The 24559-nt window shown below is 42.6% G+C and overlaps 1 protein-coding gene across 1 annotated transcript in view; it reads right to left on the reverse strand.

The window, feature by feature from the left end:
• The window catches only part of PUM3 (pumilio RNA binding family member 3), a 49864-nt gene extending 25524 nt beyond the window's left edge, over positions 1-24340 (reverse strand). The window contains exons 1-13 of the mRNA XM_059411940.1: positions 24232-24340; positions 18954-19045; positions 17364-17582; positions 14671-14806; positions 14007-14082; positions 12268-12361; positions 11933-11999; positions 10964-11138; positions 9910-10013; positions 8856-8934; positions 6519-6617; positions 5608-5661; positions 1678-1758 (exon numbers count right to left, since the gene is read on the reverse strand). Coding sequence (XP_059267923.1) covers positions 1678-1758; positions 5608-5661; positions 6519-6617; positions 8856-8934; positions 9910-10013; positions 10964-11138; positions 11933-11999; positions 12268-12361; positions 14007-14082; positions 14671-14806; positions 17364-17582; positions 18954-19035 — 1266 coding nt within the window. The 5' untranslated portion in view covers positions 19036-19045; positions 24232-24340. The remainder of the gene's footprint in view (positions 1-1677; positions 1759-5607; positions 5662-6518; positions 6618-8855; positions 8935-9909; positions 10014-10963; positions 11139-11932; positions 12000-12267; positions 12362-14006; positions 14083-14670; positions 14807-17363; positions 17583-18953; positions 19046-24231) is intronic.
• Positions 24341-24559: the final 219 nt, after the last annotated feature.

Below are 24559 nucleotides of genomic sequence, written 5' to 3' on the forward strand. Positions count from 1 at the left end.
CGTCAGTTAGAAGCGAGAGTCCATCAGGCCATTCTCAGGGAAAGCTGCCCTAAGTATGAGAAAGGCATAAGGAATGCAGCTCAAGTAGTTGTGGGAATCAAACGGATAAGCACGAGGAATTAAAACTGTTTCAACGGCCACTTGAAGAGGGACGACAGTTTGGAAAAAACTGATCTAGCAGACAGTGGTGGCCAATCCTGGTTTCTTGTGAAACCCATTTGGAACCCTTATGCAAATTTTAGTTGTTATGAAAATATTAAACAAAGCAACTTTCAAAAGCCCAGCCTGTTTCCATTTTCATGAAACAACTTTATTCATTTTGCCAATTTATGGCCTCCCATCTCTGTCACCAGAATGAAAAACAATCATTATTGATTGGAGTCAAAAGGGTAATAAAGTCACAAGGAACATGCCAAAATACTCCGTCTGTGACATGCAAGTCTTGCCAACTTGTTTCTTCCCACAATCCCATCCCAAAGAAAGTCATCGCAATTTTAAAACAGTCAAGGGGAAAGTCGGAACATGACAGCAAGGGCATGAGAAATTCACACACACTGGGGCCCTCCGCTGGCACCTAACCTTGCCCTCGCCGGCCTGTTTCCCCACTACGCCAGCTCTGCGCTTCCAGAAGGGCTGCAGAGAGAGGCCACAGCACCCCCACGTGCCTACAGGTAAAGTCTCTTTCTGCACATCCACACGGCTCCTCCCTGCTCATGGTGGGAAAGTAGCTTTTGTCACTAAGATTTCCCGAAGGGCCCCATCTGTGGGTATCCAGCAAAGGTCTGTGTAATGCCTCAATGAATAATCCAGGTCTGTACAGATCATATGGTTTTAAGAATGTTTCTAAATTTGGTCACTGTTACCAACATGGCAAGGGCTGAATCTCACCCTGGAACCTCGACCACAAAGCCCCCCCAGCCCCATCCCCCGCACACCAGAAAGAGAGGAAGGGAAGAAAGGATCACACATTCAGAAGTCAGGAAAAGAGGCAAGTACTGAAGAAGGTAAATGTTACTCCGAAGTGCTTTTACCAAAGGACCACAGTTTTTCTGAAGACCAGCTTAGCGTTAAATGAACTGCATTTATATTACCACTCTGTGGTCACTGCACCACACTCAGAAGGAACTGCTGAAATGAAAAAAGGAAGCTGGTCTGTTAATTTTAGTAAGAATTTTTAATAGGACTCTGAAAAAGCTTTCATGAAAGCTCTAAGGAGTATCACAACTGAATGAGATTTTATGGGTTTTCTTCTCCAGCCCCACCCAGCACTGAGACAATGATAAACCAGGGAACTGTGCGGAGGTAGTTTCTCCAAAGGGAGGCGAGAATAATTGAGTCCCTGAATAATTAACTGCAGAACTACTACAGCAATGAACTTCTCATCACATCTGAATACATTTTTTCTTTTAGCAAATCATGTGGTCAAAAAGCCATGGGATCCTAATGCAACCAGTCCCTTGCAAATCCAAAATAATATTAATATCAAGTTCCAAGACCATGGTTTACACAGGAAAAAAAGCAAATGTCACAAAACAGAACTGAGACAACTGAAAAAAAAAAAAAAATCCCAAAATACCAGGAGAAAGCACACTTCAACATCTTTAAACACACAGGTGTAAAATCGAACTGACCGATGTATCAATTTAACATATGTTCAAGATCATGAGAATTACTTACGGATATGATTATCTGCTTCACAAGCTTAGTATCATCGATACAATCAAATGCCGCCAGTAAGACCAAATGGGAGTACTGGCCCTGTAAGAAACAGAAGCTAGGGAACGTCAGAAGAATGCACAGCTTCTCCCTTTCATTCTCCCCATGGAGGCACTTTATAAGGTTACCAGCCTGACAACTGTCTAATATAACACAAAAAGAGATAAAAGCCATTCAAAGGAACTTCCTCTCTTATCAGGACCTAGTTAATTATATTCTAGGTTGATTTAAAAAAAAAAAAAAAGAAAAACAAAAGCACATTCTTCAATATCAAGTAGCCGAGTCTCATTTCTCTTAACTAACCAGGATATAACACCTCTCAAAAACAGGTATCCTGTTAATAAATACTCCTTGAAAATTACACTAAAAAATGCAAGTGTAAGTTGGGGGGGGGTGAGGAACCAACAGCCAAGAATGTAAAACTATTTATATGTACATATGTATGCATGTATTTATGTACAGATATACATATCAGTATTTTAATCATAAAAAATAAAGCAAATAAACTCAGATATAATACAAAATATACACAATATGTGTACAAAGAAAATCAGGGAAGGAAAAGCACTGTAATGTAATGGTCCCTGCTGGGTTAAAGGGTTATAAATGATTTTTCTTTTTCTTTTGTATACTGTCTAATTTCTCTAAAATAATCCTATATAATCAGAAGAGAAATACTAAATAATAAAAGCATATACTTAGATACTATGAGAATAAAAGTAACCACTTTACAAAGTATAGCAGCACAAGATTAAAAAATGTTGTGACTTTCACAATGGTCATCTCTTGAAATAACAGAACTACTTCTGTGATGCTAACATTGTTTCCGAAGTCTAAGAACTTCTACCTCATGACAAAAGAGGGAAAAAAGTGTTTTCAGAGCTGGTAGCATATTCTTTTTGTATCCTACATAAGGATAGCAATCTTCTACCTTGAGAAGGTTATCTGAGTTCTGGTAACACTCATTTAGAGTCAGGTCTAAAGAACACGGCAGGTAATAATGTTTCAATTAGAAATAAAATAGAAAAAAATAACAAAGGTCTAACGTCTTTACCATATAAAGACCAACCCTCTACTAAAAATGGGCAAAGAACCCAAAGAGTAAGTTCACAGAAAAAAAAGGGACAAGTGGGGGCACTTGGGTGGCTCAGTGGGTTAAAGCCTCTGCCTTCAGCTCAGGTCATGGTCTCAGGGTCCTGGGATCAAGCCCCGCATGGGGCTCTTCTGCTCAGCGGGAAACTTGCTTCCTCCTATCTCTCTCTCTCTGCCTGCCTCTCTGCCTACTTGTGATCTCTCTCTGTCAAATAAATAAATAAAATCTTAAAAAAAAAAAAAAAAAAAGGACAAGTGGCTTTAAGCGTATGAAACAGGGGCACCCGGATGGCTCAGTGGGATAAGCGTCTGCCTTCAGCTCAGGCCATGGTCTCAGAGTCCTGGGATAGAGCCCCACATCAGGCTCTCTGCTCAGCAGGGATTCTGCTTCCCCCTTTCTCTCTGCCTGCCTCTTTGCCTACTTGTGATCTCTCTCTGTCAAATAAATAAATAAAATTTTTTTTAAAACGCATATGAAATAATACTTGTTTTAAGGACAATAATTAAAGCAATGAAATACCATTTTCCACCTATCATCTATGCAAAAGGGAAAACCCCTGCTAATATACTAACTTGGCAAAGGTCTGGGAAAAAGAAGGCATGTTTCTTTATTTTTGGTGAGAACGTATAATGCTTCAGCTTCTTTAAAGAGCAACTGACATTTATAAAAATTTAAAGTGCATGTATTTTCTGATCTAACAATTTCATTTCTAGGGATTTACCTTACAGACGTGCTTCCACAAATGCACTAAAAGAGTACTTGAGTACTGTCTAAAATAACAAAAAACTAGAAACTATTCAAGTGCCCAACAGTAAGGACTGGTTAAGTAAATTATGTAAATCATATAATAAAACATTATCAGGTCATTAAAAAGAATGAAGCAGATAAAATGTACATATATATTGAAATAAAATGACCCCTGAGGTGGACTGAGCAGAGAACACGAAGTAGAGAACGATACGCAGAGGGTACACACGCACTGGTCTCTGGTTTAAGTCTCACATGCAGAAAGATGCCCAAACACAAAACAAACCACTGGCTGAAAACAATAGAAGCTGGGACAAAATTTAAGTGAGGAAAAGACAATCCTACAATTTCAGTTGGAGCTTTTAATATTTTTCAGCAACTGAGAGAACTAGCCAGTGAAGAAATCAGTAAAAACACTGATGCTTTGAACAATACTATCAACCACCTTGATTTAATTGACATTTGCAGAGAACCACACCCACTAACTCCACAAGATAAGTTCTCCTCAAGATACTGAGACACACAGAATGTTGGGCCACAAAATCAGTCTTGAAAATTTTAAAAGGATCGAAATAAGAGAGTATGTCAAGAATCGCCAATATCTGGAAATGTAAACGCTTCTAAATAACCATAAATCGAGCCCATGGGCTGCCAATAGCTTCTCTCCCCTCTGTGGAGGCAACTCCTTGAGATGCAAAAGGCACTGCACTGTTAATCTCTCCTTCCCATGGTGCCTGGCTGGGATTAGGGTCTCAAAGACAAAAAGTAAAAGCAAAAACTGTTTTTACCACTAAACTGTAAAATTAAAACAATCTAATTTTATTATTTTATGATGTTTTTTACTAGTAATGCTTTCCAGAATTTTCTATTAACATTCTATTTTTATTTATTTCTAATTTAAAATATTCAAATTAAAATGTTATACAGAAGATTTACTTCGTGGTGAATAATGACTAATAAAATCCTGTCATACTCTGGAAACCGCTCCCTAAAGAATCTCTTCTTTCATTTCATTATAGAAAAGAGAGCTGCCTTCCACAGGGCCTTCCGTGCTCTCGCTAGTCTCCAGCCCTACAGAGATGACAGGTATGTATGTGGTCACACAGTACCAATTCAGGTGTGTGTGTGCAGCAGCACTGGCCAAATCAAGTACTCCCCAGATGCTAGCAGCTCTCATTGGACTCTTCAGAGGAAATAGTTGTTTTCAACCAATTTTAGTTCCCCAGTAAATTAGAACTTCAAAGTAACTCAAAAGTAAAAAAGTGCTTACTATTACATATATTCCAGAAATACTATGGAAAACCACTTAGTATTTAAATACACACAAATACTTTTTTTTGAGGCAGCTAATCCCTCAGAAAAATCTTTTCATATCCTCTACAATTTCACCTGGAGAGCTGTTACAGCATCTCCAAAGGAACCCAAAGAACTATAAAACGTAACTAGAATTTTCTCTGCTGACTTTACAAATTTATTCTAGGCAGTAATTTCCATGCTTAATAACATAATTGGACAAATTCATTAAAGAAGTACATACCAGGCCCTCACAAAGTATCTACTAAAAATGGAAAACTGTCACAAGAGAATGTTAAATTAAAAAAGGAGAAATCTTATTTAGTGTAAATTTAGTATTATTAAAATACAAACCTATGCACAGAAAAAGTAATAAAACAAGGAACAATTTTCTTCTTGGCAATTTTCTGCAGTTTTCAAATTTTCTGCAATAGATGTGATTTCATTTTATTATTAAAAATAACTTCAAAAAGAGGGGTGCCTGGGTGGCTCAGTGGGTTGGGTCTCTGCCTTCAGCTCAGGTCATGATCTCAGGGTCCTGGGATGGAGCCCCCCGAGCTCAGGCTCTCTGCTCAGCAGAGGGCCTGCTTCCCCCCACCCAAACCACCCCCCTGCCCCACCTGCCCCTCTGCCCACTTGTGATCTCTGTCTGTCAAATAAATAAATAAATAAAACCTTAAAATAAATAAATAAATAAAGCTTAAAGAAAAGCCAAAACCAAACAAAAACCCAATAAACTGTGGTTTTATTATACTTACATTGGCCACCTTTTCAATATAAGTCTTCATTGTTTTCACAATCACTTTCCTGTCCTTAAAAAAGAAGAATTAACTTTTGTTATAGCTTTCAGTGATCGCTTAAAAATTACAGCCAAAAATTTTAGATAGTACTAAAATTCCCACCAGTCTGGCATTCTCTTCACTACTGAAAACAGTTATGAGCCAGAACGCCCCACCCAAAAAAATGGCAATATGCTTTAAGTCCTTTCAGAACCATTACAACCTTAGACCTGTTCGTGACAATGCAGAGACCGAAATACAGAAGCACAGAATTATTAGCCAGAAGACAAACTTAGTGAAACTACCTTCTTTTACAACAGTGAGAATGGAGAGAACTCATTCGGTGTCTGAACTCCTACAAAATGCCTGAGAGCACAGTGTAGACAGTATTCGATACTTACTTGCTGAACAGAAATTAAATCTGTATTCATTTAAAAAGTGGGCAAAGCAGAACTCTTTTAAAGGCAAAATTATACTACCAAGGAAGTGCGGGTCACCCCTGTGAAACTTCGGTATTTAACAGGGATTTTCACCTTTTCCCTGCAAGCATGAACAGCCACGTGAGCCAACCGAGCGGCTCATGAGGACCTCCTGCCTCTCCCGCCCCCACGAAGATCATTAAATGAGGAATCGAAGGACCAGAGAGGTACCAAAATTTCTATAAAGGTCAGCCTGGCATAAACATTGTGTTGACTTGCTCTACGGGTCCCTTCCCAAATAAAGACAACTCCAGCTTTTCATACTTAAATGAAAATTCCAACAAAGAAACACCAGGCCTTCAGAAAATCCCATTCCCGGGAGGCCCCGAGGTGCAACCACGCAAAGACAATGCTGCTTGCACGCGTCAGGGCAAAGCCCGTGGGAGAGGGCAGGCCTCTGGGACCACTGACCTTGGGTGTGCCGTGCCACAGGCAGTGCATGGCCACTCTAGCGCCATCGTGTGTGTGCGCCAGGTAGATCACGGCTTCGCGGATGGCTTCGATCGTTTCCTGCGGGAATAATGCCACCAAAGCTTTATTGTATTCTTCCTGCCTTTTTAAAATCTGTCTACTGAGGGGCAGTTATGCACAGAGGATGAAGGAGAGTACAGGGAGTTAACAATTTAAGTTTTCATTTTGTAGAGACGGATACAGAAACAACTTTTGTCTAAACATTTTCTTCCCCATCAACAGCAGCAAGCAGTGGTAGCAATTTCTATTAAGATATCTGAGGAGTTTTACCAATTATCCATTCAAAAAGGTATATAGATGTGTAGTATATTCCAAAAGATTTTTCAAAAAAAAGAAATCTAGGAAGTGACTGTGGTAAGAAGGGGGTTTTTAACAGTAAAACCAGATAAAATTTAAAAAATGCTCTTTCCTAAGAGAATAGTGTATATAATGAACAAAAAACCAAACACTAACTTTGAAAAAAGTTTCTCTTTTTCAGCTTATCATTGGATTCCTTCTAGAAATCATTTTAACAATTCATAAAAACACTTAATAGTTCCCTAAGAAAAATGAGTCTATGAGACTAGGTCCTCATTTATCAACGACCCCTTAGTAAAAACACAGTCATTAATTTCTTACAAGGTAGTTCAGTTTATTTATAAACTGCCTTCTTCATCGTCCATGTACATAAGTGCATAATTATATCTGGGAAGTCTGGCCTACAGAGGTACATGGGTTCTGACAGCTAAAAGCTGCAGGACCCCACTTGAGTCTGTTCCCAATTTAAAAATTTATCTCAAATCAATAAAATAAAAACAAAGTCTCAGACCATGAAAGAGAAAGGTAGGTGCCTAGTTTCATCAGTAAGGAACAAGTGATTTCATCTTTAACTATTGTTATCCTTCCCCAGGATGGGTCTCCAGGACACAGCTCTCAGCTTACATATCTCAACTTACGAATCTATTCAAAGCCACCCCACTGGAGAGTGAATGCCCCAGGGCCCGGAAAGATTTGTCTCATTAATGTATATTCACACTAAGTCCCCAATGACTTTTGTGTTATTAATACATTCAACACTAAAAAAAAATATTTTCTACCACTGAATATACCCAAGTGCTCATATTCTCACTCCCAAAATACAGTCCTGCCTTAGTAAATCCAGACCTGTCAGAAACTGGGCTCTGCAAAAAAGAGAGAGAAATCCCCAAAAGAGAAGCAGCAGCTGCTATGTTCACGGGACCATACGCTTAGGTGAGCAGCTACTCTCGGGAAGGTCTTTTCTTGTGTCAGTTTTTTTTTTTTTTAAAGATTTTATTTATTTATTTGACAGACAGAGATCACAAGTAGGCAGAGAGGCAGGCAGAGAGAGAAGAAGGGAAGCAGGCTCCCTGATGAGCAGAGAGCCTGATGCGGGGCTCTATTTCAGGACCCTGGGATCATGACCTGAGCTGAAGGCAGTGGCTTAACCCACTGAGCCACCCAGGCACCCCTTCCCTATGTCAATTTTGAGAGGGTCAAAATTCCTATGAATGTTTAACCCGGCCTACTTGTTAACAAGAAGTCGGGGTCATTATTTCAGTTACCCTTTACCACAGCAATGAGGACAAACAGGCAATGAGTTCGGTTTGACGAGGCCAGCGAAGTTGGGGACTAAATGATGAGTTCTCATTTGTATTCCCATCAGTGACTTGAAGGGCAGGACAAATTATCTCCATTCTGTGTTATCCTTCCAGCGTATAAGGTCCAGGTGTTCATGGTCCATTTAGTTTTACAGAAGTGTCCTCCCCTAGCCTTTTAATGCTGACATGATTTTTTATCAGCACAGCGGAATTTCAAACCCCTGGCATGCCGAACAACTATTTGTGAGTTAATTTTCAGTATGGTTAGCTGGAGGACAGTTTCTGGCTAATAATTAAAATATAAAAATCTAACAAGAGTGATAGAATTATGGTCAATTCCACTGTCTTCTGGCAAATATCTAAATGGAATTAGTAGGCTTGTTCAAAAGACGTTGATTGGCTTATCGTCTTTAAATAAGGAAACAGGAGTGCCTGGGTGGCTCAGTCGGCCAAGCATCTCTTGATCTTGATTCAGGTCATGATTCAGGGGTCAGGAGATTGAGTCCGCACTGGGCTCCATGCTGGGCGTGGAGCCTGCTTAAGGTACCCTCCCCTCTGTCTCTCCCAAATAAATAAATAAACAACTATCTAAAATTTCCAAAATTTTCAAAGCAGTGTTTTACATTTTAACATGGCTCTTCCTCTGTGTTTGCTTTAAAAACCAACAGCAAGAACTTACTGATCTTAGCTTTGGGGGCGCATGGGTGAAAAAGTCCAGGAATACTTTGTGCACCAATGAGTGCTTAATCACAGCTTCCCTGAAAAGAGAGAAAAGGGAAGGCAGACTGTGTCAGATCTAGCACTCCATACAGTAACAGAGACTGAGGCAGCCTCAGTCGTCCTAAAATACTCAAAGCCAATGAAATGGCTTAGCAAATGTAACGTCGTAAGACAGAATACATCCTTCAGCAATATACTAGGAATTAAGAAAAAAAAAAAACCACCTTCTAGCCTCTAAATCTTTTAGTAGCCTCTACAATCAAAACCAGCATACAAATTTCTAGTATCTAGTCGGCCAAGACTTATCATCATTCCAAGTACACTCTACCATCTTCAGTAAGGACATCTATGCTTTTACCCAACAACGGACATGTGATCAGAAATCCCTATGTGCACCGGCTTTTTTACAGTTATTTTCTTTCTGTCAAGGACCCTTCACAATGCTTAGCTTCATAAAATAATTTTAGCTCAATTAAAACATGAACAGAACGAAACAGCACCAGCAACTGCAACAGGCCCGAACCGACGTAAGGTTCCCCGTGTGATGCTTGCGGGATACAGACGTACAGTGGAGGCAGACCGTCGCAGCACGAAGGTATCAGGCTGACATGGACCATCTCAGACACCGGCTGCCTTTATGGGCAAAGCACTATTTCTGAGTGTTTTGGAAACATTAACCCTTTTAATCTTCATAAGCTTCCATGGAACATGTACTACTATTATCCCAATCTTATAGATGTGGAAGCTGAGGTTACGTCACCCGGCTGTCACAGAGTTGGTAAGTGAGGGGGGCACCAGGATTCCCACCTGGGCAGTTTGGGTCCCAAAGGCTACACCTTAACCACTCCACTACGGTGCAAATGTTAAGAAGGCCACACGCCTGAACATCTAAATTTCAGGATCCAATGTCATTAGCACAATTTATTTGGGAAACCATCTACCTTTTCTATGTGAGGGTTATATAACATTTCTTTCTTTCAAATGCTAAGAAAAGACAAAATCAGCTTTCTTACTTTTGGGCCATTGGAGTTAGAATCTGCTTCATTTCATCCATAATCAGCTGTAGTTTTTCTGGCTGTAGCTCTAATACTTTGTCCAGGGTTGGATGATCTGCCGACTACAACGAGAAAAATCAAACCCCTCTAGGTTTAATCAAGTTTCTTCAACATAATTAATTCAAATAAACTTAATATAAATTTCAGATTTCCCTTATTTATGTAATGAAAGGCCTGCTGTAGATACACTCATGGAGTAACTCGATTGTCTGATTTTTACTCTATACACCCATCAATGTATTTAAAAAGCCAGCCCAAACAGCTGACCAATTCGACCAGTCGACAGGTGCCAGCACGTGCTTAATCTTAAGATCAAGTAGTCAGCTCACAAATTCTTGCCACCATACGCTTTGTAATTAGGGGGATATTCCTACTGCGGGAGTCACAAAAGCAGTAAAGCACTCAGTTCAAAGCAGGAGCTGAACCTGACTAGGGGAGGCAAGCCAGGAAATAATCCGTATCCCTGGAGACAGAGGGGTGTGTTTATGTCACAGGGTCTGAAACAGACCCTTTAACTGTCCTAGTCCCCTTCCTGGCCTCCTTCTGATTCAATCCCTGTACTACATCCAAGACTGGTTTTCTGTGCTCCCTTTCCTCCCTGGACACAAACTCGAGAAGCACAGTCCACACCATGAAGACACACGGAAGGCAGCGATGGGGAGCCCGAGGCACTTCAGCCAGAGCCGGGGGCGGGTACAAAGCTTTGCTACCTACTAAGAGTCGTCCCCCCCAGTCCGTCAGAAAACGGACACACCGAAGCACTACACAGAGCACTTGGGAGGGAGTAACAATGTGGTTTTAAAGGGGATTTAGGGACAGTGCTCTGGGAGGAAGAGCCGTCAGCATGACCACCTGGCTCACACCAGCGAAACCGTCTAAGAGAACAAACGGTGGGAGAAAGTGTCTTAACGGACCAGCCAAAGCAAAACTACTTCCTGAGAACAGGGCACTGCAGAGTCAGGCACAGCACACGGAGAAAGAGCGAGCGCTCACAGAACGTCTGGGCTGTCACCTTGTAAAGCTGAAACGTGTTGCCGTAGAGCTCCTCGGCCAGCATGTTCCTCTGCTCCAAGATGGCCTTGTCGTTGTAGGCGTACTCCACGATGGCGGACGCCTCCGCGTGCCGCAGCATCTTCCTCACGTGGCCTTTAAAACTGCTTATGATCGCTGCGATCTGTGGCTTACTCCTAAGCCCAGTGCGACGGCAGGAAAAGCTCAGTGATGGGAGAAGAAAGCCGGGCGGCCACAAACCCTAACTGCCCTGAGCCCAACCCATCCAAATGCTGGCTGCTGGGCCCCCCCGGAGAAACGCAAGGGAGAAGGCCACCTCCAGCTTGCCAGCCTCCGCAGCAGCCAGCCGGCTCCCGGCGTCGGAGACCAGACTCTGCCGGGCAGCTGAGGGATCCTGAGCAAGTTACTGGAATTCTCTAGGATGCAGCTTCTTCGGTCACAGGACACAAAGAATGTGGCTGGGGCGAGGGCCGAGTGACCTCGGGTGCACAGGCACTGGGACTGGCACACAGTAGGTGCCTGGTGTCCCTTCCCTGTAGTACACTGTTCCTTTACACCCCGAAATACTTGGAAATTTTGTTCACTATTGGCGAGCACATTATGGCACCTTATGCTCAAAAAAAGAAGTCAGGACAAGTAGCAATTCCTGCTAATTTAGGAAACCATCCTGTCTTGACATTTTCTAACCCTAACGCCACTATTTCTCCTCCCCTTCCCCCTCCTAGCCCTCCACCTTCTAAATACTGGTCACCTTTTCTTCCAGGGCATCAAAATACCCTCATAAGAGTGTTGAAGGCAAGGCCACCGTTTATATTACTTCAATAATTGCTTTTAAGATCACGTGCCCCGCCCCAGAAACATCACAAGCATCTGCCTGGGGCCATTATTAGGATCCCAGACCACGTGCACAACTGGTATCCCCACCTTTAAAAAACCAGTGACGATATATTTTATAAATAAAACAACTCACCCATACATGAGGAATTTCTTCACAATATTTCTGGAATACTTCGCTTTACTTAACTGGACCAAATCATCTGAAACACAAAATACATTTACAACGATTGGCTAGCCTCACTACAGTCCCCCAGAAGCAAAGAACCACAAAAATGCACAATCCTGGGAACACTGACAGCTCTCCTAACTTGTCTCACGCCATGAACAAATAAAACAAAAAAAGGTGCTACAGAGAACACACGGCTTTCCCTCAGTAAGAATTATTTTCCAGGGCAGTCTTGGGTATTTCAAGAGAAAAAGGGACTTCGTATGAATAATCACAATTAATCTTCCGCATAAAAGAAATACCTTGCAGTTCTTCAAACGCCTGTTTTCTCTGCTCTTCAGTCCCGTACTGAATGTAACACTGGATCACACGGGTGGAATCGTGCGCAAACGCGATCTGCAGGAAAGACCAGTTTGGGCCTTTACACTGATTCTCTCTGAAGATGGGTGTCTTTATCACAGTATTATGTTTTACTGCTACTGCTCTTATTATTCCTTGCTAGTCAAAAGGTAGGGTCCTCATGGATAAAATCAAACTGAGCTTGATCGGGAGAAGAAATGCTTGTTTCAATTGTACAAAATGACATCCTTTGGTTTTGCCACCTATCATACATACCATGCATTTCAGAAGAATTTCCTTAAGGAACGTTTAGAGATATTTTTGATAAAACTAAAAGTTTTTAAAAAGATGGCTGTTTTGTACATACTGATCACTTACTACATAACCAGGACTGATGCTTCAAGTACATTTTCCTCATTTAGATGTCAAAGGAACCTTAGGAATGTGCTGTTGCGGGGCGCCTGGGTGGCTCAGTGGGTTAAGCCTCTGCCTTAGGCTCTGGTCATGATCTCAGGGTCCTGGGATCGAGCCCCGCATCAGGCTCTCTGCTCAGCAGGGAGCCTGCTTCCCCCTCTCTCTCTGTCTACTTGTGATTTCTGTCAAATAAATAAATAAAATCTTAAAAAAAAAAAAAAAAAAGAATGTGCTGTTGCTCTATGCCCATTTTACAGATGAGAAAAGCAAGTTTATGAGAAGTTAAGGAGCAGACTATCCCTATGACCCAGGGGATGAACTTTAACTTCTCTGAATCCCAGATGTATCAAATGTCCCTCATGGACAAAGACATTAAGTTAAAGGAGACAAAGTATGCGATGGTTACGCAACCCCTAGCACACAGTAATCGATACAGAGGTTGTTACTGCCCAAAGGCACACACATTTTAAGCTGCAGAGTAAGGATCTGAACACCACCTTCACTCCCAAGGCCATGCAGTATTAACCGAAGGGTAGTTGGGAAAGTTGAGTGTAAAATACTCATGAATCAAGGATCACAGACTACTGCTGGAACTGAGAAGTTCTAGCCTAAAAAGACTTCTTCCTGAATAAAGACGAAAACAACTGCTGGGAACTTGCGTAGTTCAAGACTTCAAACTGCAAAACAGCATCTGATTAGACCTACGTATGTGGTCTGGCAAAGGCTACCCCTCCAGGGTCCCCAAAGCTACTAAGTCTGTTGTCTCACAAGTGAACAGTCAGCTAAGTATTTACCCAAATACACAAGCGTCAACAGAAGTTTATTATAAAATACAATTTAGGAGCAACATTGAAAATTAGTTTAAACTCCCAAATCTGTATTTCAAAGATCTCTGTATGATGTTTGTAAAAGCAATGATGAAAGAAGTAATCATCTGTTAACATCATATATTCAAAAAACCAGCAATTTAGAACATATGGAAGCATACGGAGTTCAGAGAAAGACTCTCTAATAAATTCCTCAAGGCAACTTTAAAGAACACTGATTTACCGCAAGTAAATTTTTGAAAAAAGTGACACAGCCAAATATTTGATATTTTACTAATTTCTCAGCAGTAAGGTCCCAACTATCAAATTTTTTATTTAGTGAATATTGTAACAGGTACTTGAAATCTGTGGCCAAATACATTTAAAACAACTTCACAGATCACGAATGGTCACCCAACCCCTCCTGACAGCGAGTCGATTTCAGTTGTTAACACAGACAACTGTGAGCCTGCCCTACTTACAGTTTTAATTTTCCCTTGAATCAACTTCTGCAAATCACTCATCAATTTCACTCTCTTTTCTTTGTCACAGTCTTTTCTATAAATGAGAATAAAGAGGGAAACAGAGCTTAAGTAAAGACATTATTTTAAACAGGAGAAACTAAAAACCCTACCAGCGTACATTCACCGAGGTAGGTGTGATTTTCTCTTCGGAGGCAGCAAACCTCTGACATTAAAATTACTATTCCAGAGCAGCCAGAGAAAAGCAATTTTCTCAAAGACAAGAACTCATCTCACAAGGTGTAATTTTATGCATCAATTTAAATCTTCGCAGCCAGAACCTCGGAAGTAAGGAAAATAATAAAACATGTCCACGATACCAAATACTTAAGTATCTCAAAACTGAGCAGATAAGAGACTATCCTCCTTTTTCTCAGAACTCTGTCAGAAAGCATTTCCGATCCATTTTCATTCTCACCCATTTCCATAAGCGTGTCTGACCCCATCCACGTCACCCCGCACACTCCTGCCACAAGCGGACGTCCCACACCAATGGGCCTAGCACAGTGCTGAGGGCTCCCTGAATAACGCCAGGTCCGGGTAGGACGGCTCACTACCCACGAGGGGCACACGCAGCCCTCCGTGCTCTCCAGGGACTAATAATGATGCCACAAGGTAGCATTACCTTCGTAAGATCTCCCAAATCTGTTTCGCCCGAACAACAATGTCATAGTTGGTTTTGTCACTGAGTTGCCTGCTTTGCTTTAGTTCTTTCTTCTGCTTTTTGAAGTCGTCCCATTTAGGTTTCTTGGCCGCTGATTCTAGTCATTAGAGAAATTATTCTGGTCATTTCAGAAATTACATTTAACATTCTGAACACCACAAACCAATACGAATGAGGCACACAGGGCAATCACTTATCAGGACCAACATTCGCTGTAAAAATATCATTTCCTATAAACTCAGACTTTTATTTCATTTCCTGAGCAGTTTATACATTCTAAATTTGGTTGAAAACAACCACTCATTCATTCAACAGCTACATATCAACTCTTAACAGAGTGCACCTGGGTGGCTCAGTGGGTTAAAGCCTCTGCCTTTGGCTCAGGTCATGGTCTCGGGGTCCGGGATCGAGCCCCACATCAAGCTCTCTGCTCAGCAGGGAGCCTGCTTCCTCCTCTCTGCCTGCCTCTCTGACTACTTGTAATCTCTATCAAATAATAAATAAAATCTTAAAAAAAAAAAAGGATTGTGAAAGCAACTGAAAAATGTTAAGCTTCCTTTTCAATTGTGAAATAAAAATTCTACTATAAAACATTACAGTCCTCAGACTTTAGGTATAATCAGTTCTCACTATAAACAAAATTAGTTCTTAATGTAAACAAAAATCAGTCCAAACTAAAACAGGGAAAAATGTATGAAAATTTTCAGTACCCTGAGTGTTGTTATCTATCATTTAATTCTCACAACAACCCTATTAACATGACCTTTCTCACAAAGGCACTAAGAAATTCCTTCTGTTCCTTGTCCAAGGTCACACAAGTCCTCAATTGTGGAACCAGGGCTGAAACCCAGAGACAACCCCGAAGCTTCGTGGTCTGCTGCCTCTTACTCATGATGGTACCTAGTCCAAATGTCTCAGTTTTCTACAGAGTAATGCTCTGGAAGTCCAGTGTCTTTCCATTAGAGCTTTCTGGTATTCAAAAGCTAAGTATCTTACCAAATGAATCAAAAAAACCACTAAGGCCAAACAAAGAACAACTTAATAAAATGGGTACTATTTATCTGAGTGTCCTCTGAGAAACCCTTTGGGGAATTACCACCTTCTAAACGTCTCCCTCCTCAGATTAGAAAACACATGCATTATAAACCAACTTAGAAAATGCAAAAAACAAAATTCCCCTATCATCTCAAAACCGACGCAGAAGTAGTAACATTTTATTTTCTTCCTGTCACTTTCCTATGTATTTTATTTTTTAAAGATTTTATTTATTTATTTATTTGACAGACAGAGATCACAAGTAGGCAGAGAGGCAGGCAGAGAGAGAGAGAGAGAGAGAGAGAGAGAGAGAGAGAGAAGCAGGCTTCCTGCGGAGCAGAGAGCCCGATGCGGGGCTCGATCCCAGGACCCTGAGATCATGACCCGAGCCGAAGGCAGCAGCCCAAACCACTGAGCCACCCAGGCGCCCCATCCTATGTATGTTTTATATTAATCTTTAAAAATTCAGAATCTCACTGCTTCACCGAAACATTATTCTACTGTAAGCGTTCCTCCACAAAACTAAATTATTTCTCAAGAACATAATTTCTAATGGCTATACGCTTTACTACAACGTTCTTCATTATTCCCCTTACTTATCTGTTCCCCGGTGGTAACCAGAGACTGCCCGAACAGAGGGCGTATTTCCTGTTCGTATCAGGGTATCGTGTACCACACAGAACAGAAGGGCTGACCCTGACCGAGCTCACTTAATTCCACCAGCTTCTGGGCGCCCTGACATCTGCCACGGCGAGCTGCGGTACACATGAAAGCTTCAGGGACCTCCAATACCCAATCCCCTTCAGTGCCGACACGCAAATATATGAGAAAATAAAAGCAGAGATCCATCCTGACACGTCAGGAACATCGCTCCCACAGAAAAGGAACTAGGGCTACCTCATGACAGGTCTTCACGTGAGAATGTGTGTGTGTGTGTGTGTGTGTGTGTGTGTGTGTGTGTGTTTAAAATGCCGTGCCAGTGGGGTGCCTGGGTGGCTCAGTGGGTTAAAGCCTCTGCCTTCTGCTCAGGTCATGATCTCAGGGTCCTGGGATCAAGCCCCTCATCCGGCTCTCTGCTCAGCAGGGAGCCTGCTTCCTCCTCTCTCTCTCTGCCTGCCTCTCTGCCTACTTGTGATCTCTGTCAAATAAATAAAATCTTAAAAATAAAATAAAATAAAATGCCATGCCAAGAGCTCCAGCTGACATGGCACCTACACCCCTATGGGCTGTGACAATTCTTCTTTCCCATCTCCTGGCAAAATGCACAGAAAACTCAAATATTTGTTCATTGAATCATTCAATCAACCAATAAAATTCGGCGTCCAGAAAGGGATGTTTCACGGATGTTCTGTTGCACAAAGTCGCTCCAGCTCATCCGAACTCCACAGCGTGGAGAGTCCAGCAGGGGTCTGGGAAGGAAGGTACTCCAGGCACCAGAAGACAATTCTGACTGGGGAAGGTGCTTTCTGGGGCTTACTTATTCTCACCACCCCAAATGCTGCCTGTCAAGGAACAAGCATGGGGCGTCTACCAGACCTCTAGAGCACCCCAGCACCACCCCACAGTGTGGGCGCCAACAAGGCTTCCACAAAGATTATGTTGAAGGAATCGGTGCTTACCATCACTTTTACCGTCCGTCTGGAATTTTCTCTTTCTGTTGAATTTATTTGCCTGCTGGAATTTGTTCTTTGGTGTTTTATCCCCTTGCTGCTTATTTCTGAACTGCTTGACACCTTTTTTCCCAGGTTTTACGGCACATTTCTCGAAGTTCTTAGATGTGATTTTAGGTCCAGCTTCCTTGCCAGCTTTCCTTGGAAACGTCTTTGCCAAGCCAGAATCTAGGGATAATAATCACCAACGCCGTTCAGTGATCCTGCGCTGAGATCTCTTTCATTCACTGGGCTGTACTTGTCACATAAAATTACACACTCCTTAGGGAAACCTACTGTGTCCTACTCTCGAATACGGAGAACTGGATTTTAAAAAGTAAAAACAAAATTTAAAATTCCTGGTTTAGGGACGCCTCAGTGACTCAGTCAGTTGAGTGAGTGTCTGACTCTTGATTCTGGCTCAGGTCACACTCTCAGGGTCATGAGATCGAGCCCCGGGTCCAGCTCGGTACTGGCCGTGGAGCCTGCTTAAGATTCTCTCTCTCTTCCTCTGCAACCCCTCGTCCCTCCCCTACCACCTGCATGTGGGTGCTCTCTCTCTCTCTCTCTCAAATAAATTTCTGATTTATAAAATCATAATACAGATTCACTATAGAAAATCAACAAACTAGAGAAATGCATAATAAAAACCCATAATGCTTTGGTTAACTGTTATCGTCAATCAGATGTTTTTCTGTTTTAAGCACGTTAACATCACTTAAGAAGATAAATTATTATTTATATATCTTGTATTCTACTTTAATGACTTCTTGTTCAAGTCTTCATGCATAAATTTCAATTATTCAGTAACAACGAATCTAAAATTAAAATGAACGCCTAAAACTTAGAAACGCCATTTTAAATCACATATCAAATTAAAATTAAAGATGTTAATTTATTTTAAAAAATGTTAAGGATGTTATTATTTTATTAAATAGCATATCAAATTAGAGACCTTAGTTTTTCTCAGAATTGATAGTTTTGGAAAAATTTCCTCAAAGCCTATATATAGTACAGTTATTTGATAAAAATCACTAGCTAATTCAAGCTTGCAAATGAAGTAGCTAACAAATGAGGAGAAAACTATAATAGCTAAGCTCTACGACTGTTTCAAGAAAAAATCCGTAGATGCCTTAGGAATCATTTAGGCCACTGACGAGTCCCTGACTTTTCCGCTCTGCAACAGTGACACCTGATGGAATAATAGAGACTGCACAGTTAGAACCACTGACGATGAAAGCTGGTTTTCCAGTAGTCTGCATTAATCAGGCACAATTTATCGAACAGCAAATTAATAAAGAAAATGTGGCAGCAGCATTCCCAGCTAAGATGAGAGATCTCCCCTGAGCATAACATCCTCTGATTATCCCGGCAATTTCTAAAATGTCTTAGTTTTATGGGGAACATGCAAACTGGGACACAGTTAACTCCTGCTTTTTCCAAATCCCAACCCAGGAAAAGAGACTGGCATCTGCTCTAGGCCTCCTCATCCCGCCACCCACTCCCTCCAACTATAGGGCCACATCCTAGAGGAAGCGTGGTTTGTTATGGCTCTCTTACCATTCTTTTTGTGAACTCTGTTTTTTTCTTGTGATGTCTTTGCACCTTTTCCTGTGAATTTTTTTTTCCCTTTAACTTCCATCACAGCAGTTCTGGAAGACAAAAACAAAACCCCAAAAGGATCACTGGGTTGTTCTCAGCCAGGAAGTGGCATCAACCAGGGTCACACTTAGTCCAGGGCCTTCATAGATGCAGGACAAACCACCCGCGTCCACCATGGGCCCATGAGTCCAGGAACTACACAATCCATGCTTCGAAGATTTTAAAAATGAAAAAAGACAGCAACACAAAATCTAAGAACACACACACCTTGGCTAGTGTGTGATGTATTTGGGGACAACAATTTAACAACAGCTCTGGGTAAAAACAGACCATTATTTAGGTTAACTATGATTCAGTGTTGTGTTTCCCATAATCTAGGACAGCTTTGTGATGAGAAAGCAACGACATCACCATTTGATTTCTTGGTTTCCATCCTAAAAAGTCCAGAACAAAAAATAGGCACTTACCAATATTCATGTTAATGAAAGAAAATCCAAGACTGCTTACAAGTCCCCTATGTAACCCAGTATAGCTATAACAAAAACTTCTAATATTCAATGTTCAATTGGCTATTTTTTTTTTAGAGGTGACCAGTAATTTTGAGTGCCTTCCAAAGTAAGATTATGTTGGGATATTTCGTATTTCATTTAGAGGAAACCTAACACGTCACTTCTGGGTACAGAGACTTCACCGTGCACAGGGCACACAACAGAAAACCCCTTAATTAACCAAGGCTCCTGAAAGCAGAGACTACATCAAGAGCAAAGACCATCTGGCTATTTCTCTACCTTCCAAAGTTGTACATTCAACTGATTTCTAAAGTTCTAAAGCTGACCCCCTAAAGGAGACCTGAGAAATTCTAGATAATACTATGTATTTCTATTTTTTTAAATACTGTGTATTTCTAAAACAAGAATTTTCCAAGATTCTCCAAGACGTTGAAATTTTCCAAGAACAACTAATTTTGGCAAGATTATTAGTGGGTATAAGGAAAAAAGAAGGGTTCAAAGACGGCACAGATTTGAGAAATAGTGAATTTAATGAAAATAATTAACTAGGTTTTTTAAAGAAAGGTTTTTCAGATTCTTTTCATTTGGTTCTCAAATACCTGGAAAACTAAGCACAGGCTGAAGTACGCAAGATTTTCCAACCCCAGCTGACTCACTTTTCCTTGAAACATCTCAAGGGACCAGTAAGATTCCAAAGAACTCTCTAGAAAGTGCAGCTTAGTGTAGGCTTCACCGTTATTCTTCACCACGGATGGCCCCGGAATCACACCTTTTCCTTCAGTCATTGGTAACCGTAGTGTCATTTTATCACTTGGCTGCTTTGTCATAACTACACCTGCATTTCTTAGTTCTTCTGTGCTTGTCTTCATCTAAAAGTGCAATCATTTATAGATTTTCTCTGTACATTTGTTTTTTAACTGTTTATTTTGAAATAATTTTAGTTTAAGAGGGGAGTTTGGAGAGAGAAACAGAAGGAAAGCTCCAGCTCCCTTCTCAGCTTCCTCTAAAGTTAACATCCCACCCCAAGAGACGACATTAGCACAATACTTTGGTACCAGTACTCTGGATTTTGCCAGTCCTTTTCTGTTCCAGGATATACTACATTTAGTCATCAAGGGACAGTTTCCTGGTTTTCTTTCTCACAACCGAGACACTTTTGAATAGTACTGGTCACGCAATTGGCAGAAAAACCATTTGGGGTTTGCCTGAGAGTTACTCACCATCAGACTGGTGTGATGGGCATTTTTGAAGAGCATCGCAGACACACAGTGCCCGCACTGGTGATACTAACTCTGATCCCTTGGATAAGGCAGTGTTTGCCAGATTTTTCTACTGTGAAGTTACCATCTCTCCCTTTCCATACTTATTAGAAGCAAGTCACCAAGTTCAGCCCATTACCAGGAGAGGGGAATTAACCTCCACTTCTGGGGGATGGGGGGGGGCGGAGGGAGTCCTAAAGAATTTCACTAAAAATCTGTATGTTAAAATCACCGGAGCAACTGATAAATATTTGGGGTGACATTTTGAGATTATGCAAATATCCTAATTGTCACCCTCTGATTTTAGTGCTCTCCAGTGGATCCCGCCTGCAGCCGTCACTGTGGTTTCTCATGGTGATTTCCCCTTCTCTCATTATGTCTACCTCTAGTATTTTTTATTTTTCTGTAAGGAAAGTTTGTCGCTTCTCCATTTATTTATTCAATCAGTTATTGACATCAGTATGGTCTCACACATATTTTGCTACTTGGTGCAAAACCTAATCCTTTGCTGCTCAAACTGTTCCAGCTTTGGCCGGTGGGAAGTCACCCAGGTTGCTCTGTGTCTTGGTGACATGACCTGTCCTGTTTTTCCTGTCCTTACTTCCTAGCACTAGTTCTAAGTTCATCTTCTATTTTCCCCGACTAGCCCTGAAATCAGCCATTTCTCCAAGGAACCCGGTTCCCTTTACTGAGCACGGTATGATCTCAGTGCTAGGTGTGCTTGCTGTCACTGCTTCTAGCTATTTCCACCGGAAAGAGCTGGTAATACGCATCTGTACCCTAACCAGTGTGGACACAGGACTCTTATTTCTTTACGAAATAAGCTTCTCCTAATGTATCCAACTCTAATTCATTCTAGTCTCCCCCTCTTGCTTTACTTGTAACTTGTCTTGACAGTGAGAAACTTGCCTCCCAGGATCACCCTTGATTTGTGCAGCAGATTCAGAAGGCGCAACTGTAGGGCTATGGTAAACAAACTTACCAACCGGAGTTTAGTTACAGCTTTTTTTCCTTTCCCTCACAATATTAATTCAAAATACTGTTTTTCAAAATTACTTAGGTCAATTTCCCCCTACCACCCTGCTGAGTGAAGCTATTTTATATGTTTGTACCAGTTAGATTTACTTTTTGCAGTCTGCATTCTGTTTCCAGACATGCTGGCTGACTTTCTTCTCATCTGCAGTCAGGTGCACACTCCGGTATACAGTGTTGATTCTGAGACATGCAGTCACATCTCCTCCCCACAGTACCTTGGAGAACAGTTTCCTAACTCCAAAAAGTCCCCAGTGGAGGCCTTTTGCAATCACCCTGTCCTGGCTCTCCTACGAAGTCACTGATCTGTTTTCCACCCCTCTAGTTTTGCCTCTTTTCAAATATGTCATATAAATGAAACCAAACTGCGTATGGCCTGTTGTGTCTTGCTTCTTTCACTTAACAAACTATATCTGCTTGGGGACTCTGTACCATCATATCTGACCATCACATTCCCGTGGCTCTCACAACTGTCTCCTCTTTTTTCCTTCTCTCTTTCTATTTTCCTTCCCTCTATTCCTGATTCAGGCTGTATCTCGCACTCAGATTGTTTCTCACTGTATCTCGTACTCAGATTGTTTTTTGCTGTGGATCTCCTCTGCTGTGACCACACACAGCTGCCTGATCAATCTTCCACAAAGTCACCAATTTCAAGTCACCTTCCTGCTCCAGCACCTTCAAAAGTTTCCCACTGACTCCAGGAAACACTTCAAACTCACACTGGCATTCAAAGCCAATCAAGTTTAGTGCCAAACTTCCTCAGTTCTCTTTCAGGATCCAAACTTAAAAGCCATTCTATTAATATTAACCCTACCCCTTCTTCGAATCTAGCTTAAATGACAATTTCTTATCATTTCTCCTCCATATGCCTCCTTTCCCAAGTGACTGTCCTTCTTAATCCTTTTTGGAACACCTGGATGAACTTCTTAGAACTTCACACCACGGACCTTCATACCATGCCTACAAACACACTATGTGCTGAAAAGCTACTAGGCTGAAAAAAAACATGAAAAAGAAATTCAAAGTAGTGGAATACAAGCAAACAAAATAAAAATACAGCACACTTCAGTGTTATCGCTGAATTATACATAAAGTGTTCAAAACCATACAGCCTAATTTTGCCTTCTGAGAGGAAAGAGCAGAGACCTCCTGGACATGGAAGGACCGGTGACTGATCCCACGCCCTCAGCAGGATCAGCACTGTCCTCTGACAGAGGGACACAGTCGATATCTAACCTCTGAACACTGGCATTTCTCAAGTCTTCCCCCCTCTCTCCACATGTCTCCCTAAGTGATCTCGTCCAATCCCGAAGCTTTCTATGCTGAGGACTCCCAAACTGTTTCCCACTAGGAACTTCTCCTGCATTTCTAACCGCCTATCTGACGCGTCCGTCTGCCTCTCTTACAAGCACTTAGCCCTTAGTAAGTCCAGAATGAAACTGTTAACTGTATCTCCACTGCAAAACACCCGCAAACAACTACACCCTCATCTGTCAGACCCATCTTACGCTCCCCCTTCTCGGCCCGCGGCACACCATCCACTCCACTGCTCAGGGAGAAACCCGAGATCTACCCTTCACGTTCTTCTCTCCCTTGTCGGCTATGTTCAAGCCTTCCCTAAGTTCTTTCGCATCCCTTTAAAAATACCGCTAACTCTCCAACTTGCACCTGCACTACCACCACCCTAATCCAAACCATCAAAACCTTCCCTATATACTCAGTAATAATCAGAATTCTACACAATTCCAAAACAGAACCTGCGTCTCTCCTGTTCCTTCCTTCCTTAGAAGCCTCCAATGCTCCCCGCAGATGAGGACAGAAACCGGCCTGTTTCCGCACTGGATGGAAATAAAACCTCAACCGGTCGTCGTGGTGCCCGGAGAACCGCCCCACCCCTCTAACTCCATCAGAACCCCTACCTCACACCGGCCCCCTTTCCCGCCGCAGGAGCTTAGCCCCAGGTACTGCCTCTGCTTAACGTAGCCTTCCCCGGGCTTCCAGATTTCAGAGCTGCCCCTCGTCCTGCTTTGGGTCTCAGCTTAAAGACCGCTTCAGACTCCCCTACCCTCGCCCCGGGCCCCAGTTCGTTTCCTTCCCAGCGAACATTCCCTCGGGTTGGAAACTCGACCCGCAGCGCGCGCAGGGCGGAGGGCAGGTGTGCCAAGCGCCCGACAGAGAGGCGGGCCGCAGGCAGCACCCGCCGGACTTCACCAGGCCAAGGGAGTCCAGCCGAACCCAGCCCTGCGAGGTCGAAGCCGTAGGAAGGGCAGCCGCCAAGCTCCCGTCAACCCCCCCAACTCCCGGAACGGGAAAGGCCACGGAAGACCGTCCGGCAGGGGACAGGCGCGAGCTCCCGTGCCCGCTCTGGCCGCTCGGAGAGACCGTGCCCCTGCAGCACCGGGCCCCAGGAGCGGCCGCCGACCCCGCCGCACTCACCGCGCACGTGGGGCCCAGGCAGGCGTGGGGCCGAGGCCGGCGCGGGGACACGCTCCGCGGCGCCGCTTCCGCTTCCTCGACGTGCTCCGCCCCCGGGCCCGCCTTTTCCTTCTTCCGCTGCGGAGCTGGGGTTAAAGGAATAGGAATTCGCCAGGAAAACGGAAATCGGGCATTTCTATTGGTCCGCTTGCGTGACCTCATCTATAGGCGCCACACGCGAATTTTGGCCCTTGAAAGGACCCGTCGGGCAGCCGCGGATCACAGAGGCCCCTGAAAGTGACGTCGTTCGTTAACCCTGTCGTTCCCGGCCGGGGGAAGGAAGGCGGTA

This window comes from Mustela nigripes, chromosome 9, assembly GCF_022355385.1.
Source record: "Mustela nigripes isolate SB6536 chromosome 9, MUSNIG.SB6536, whole genome shotgun sequence".
Classification (NCBI taxonomy): domain Eukaryota; kingdom Metazoa; phylum Chordata; class Mammalia; order Carnivora; family Mustelidae; genus Mustela; species Mustela nigripes.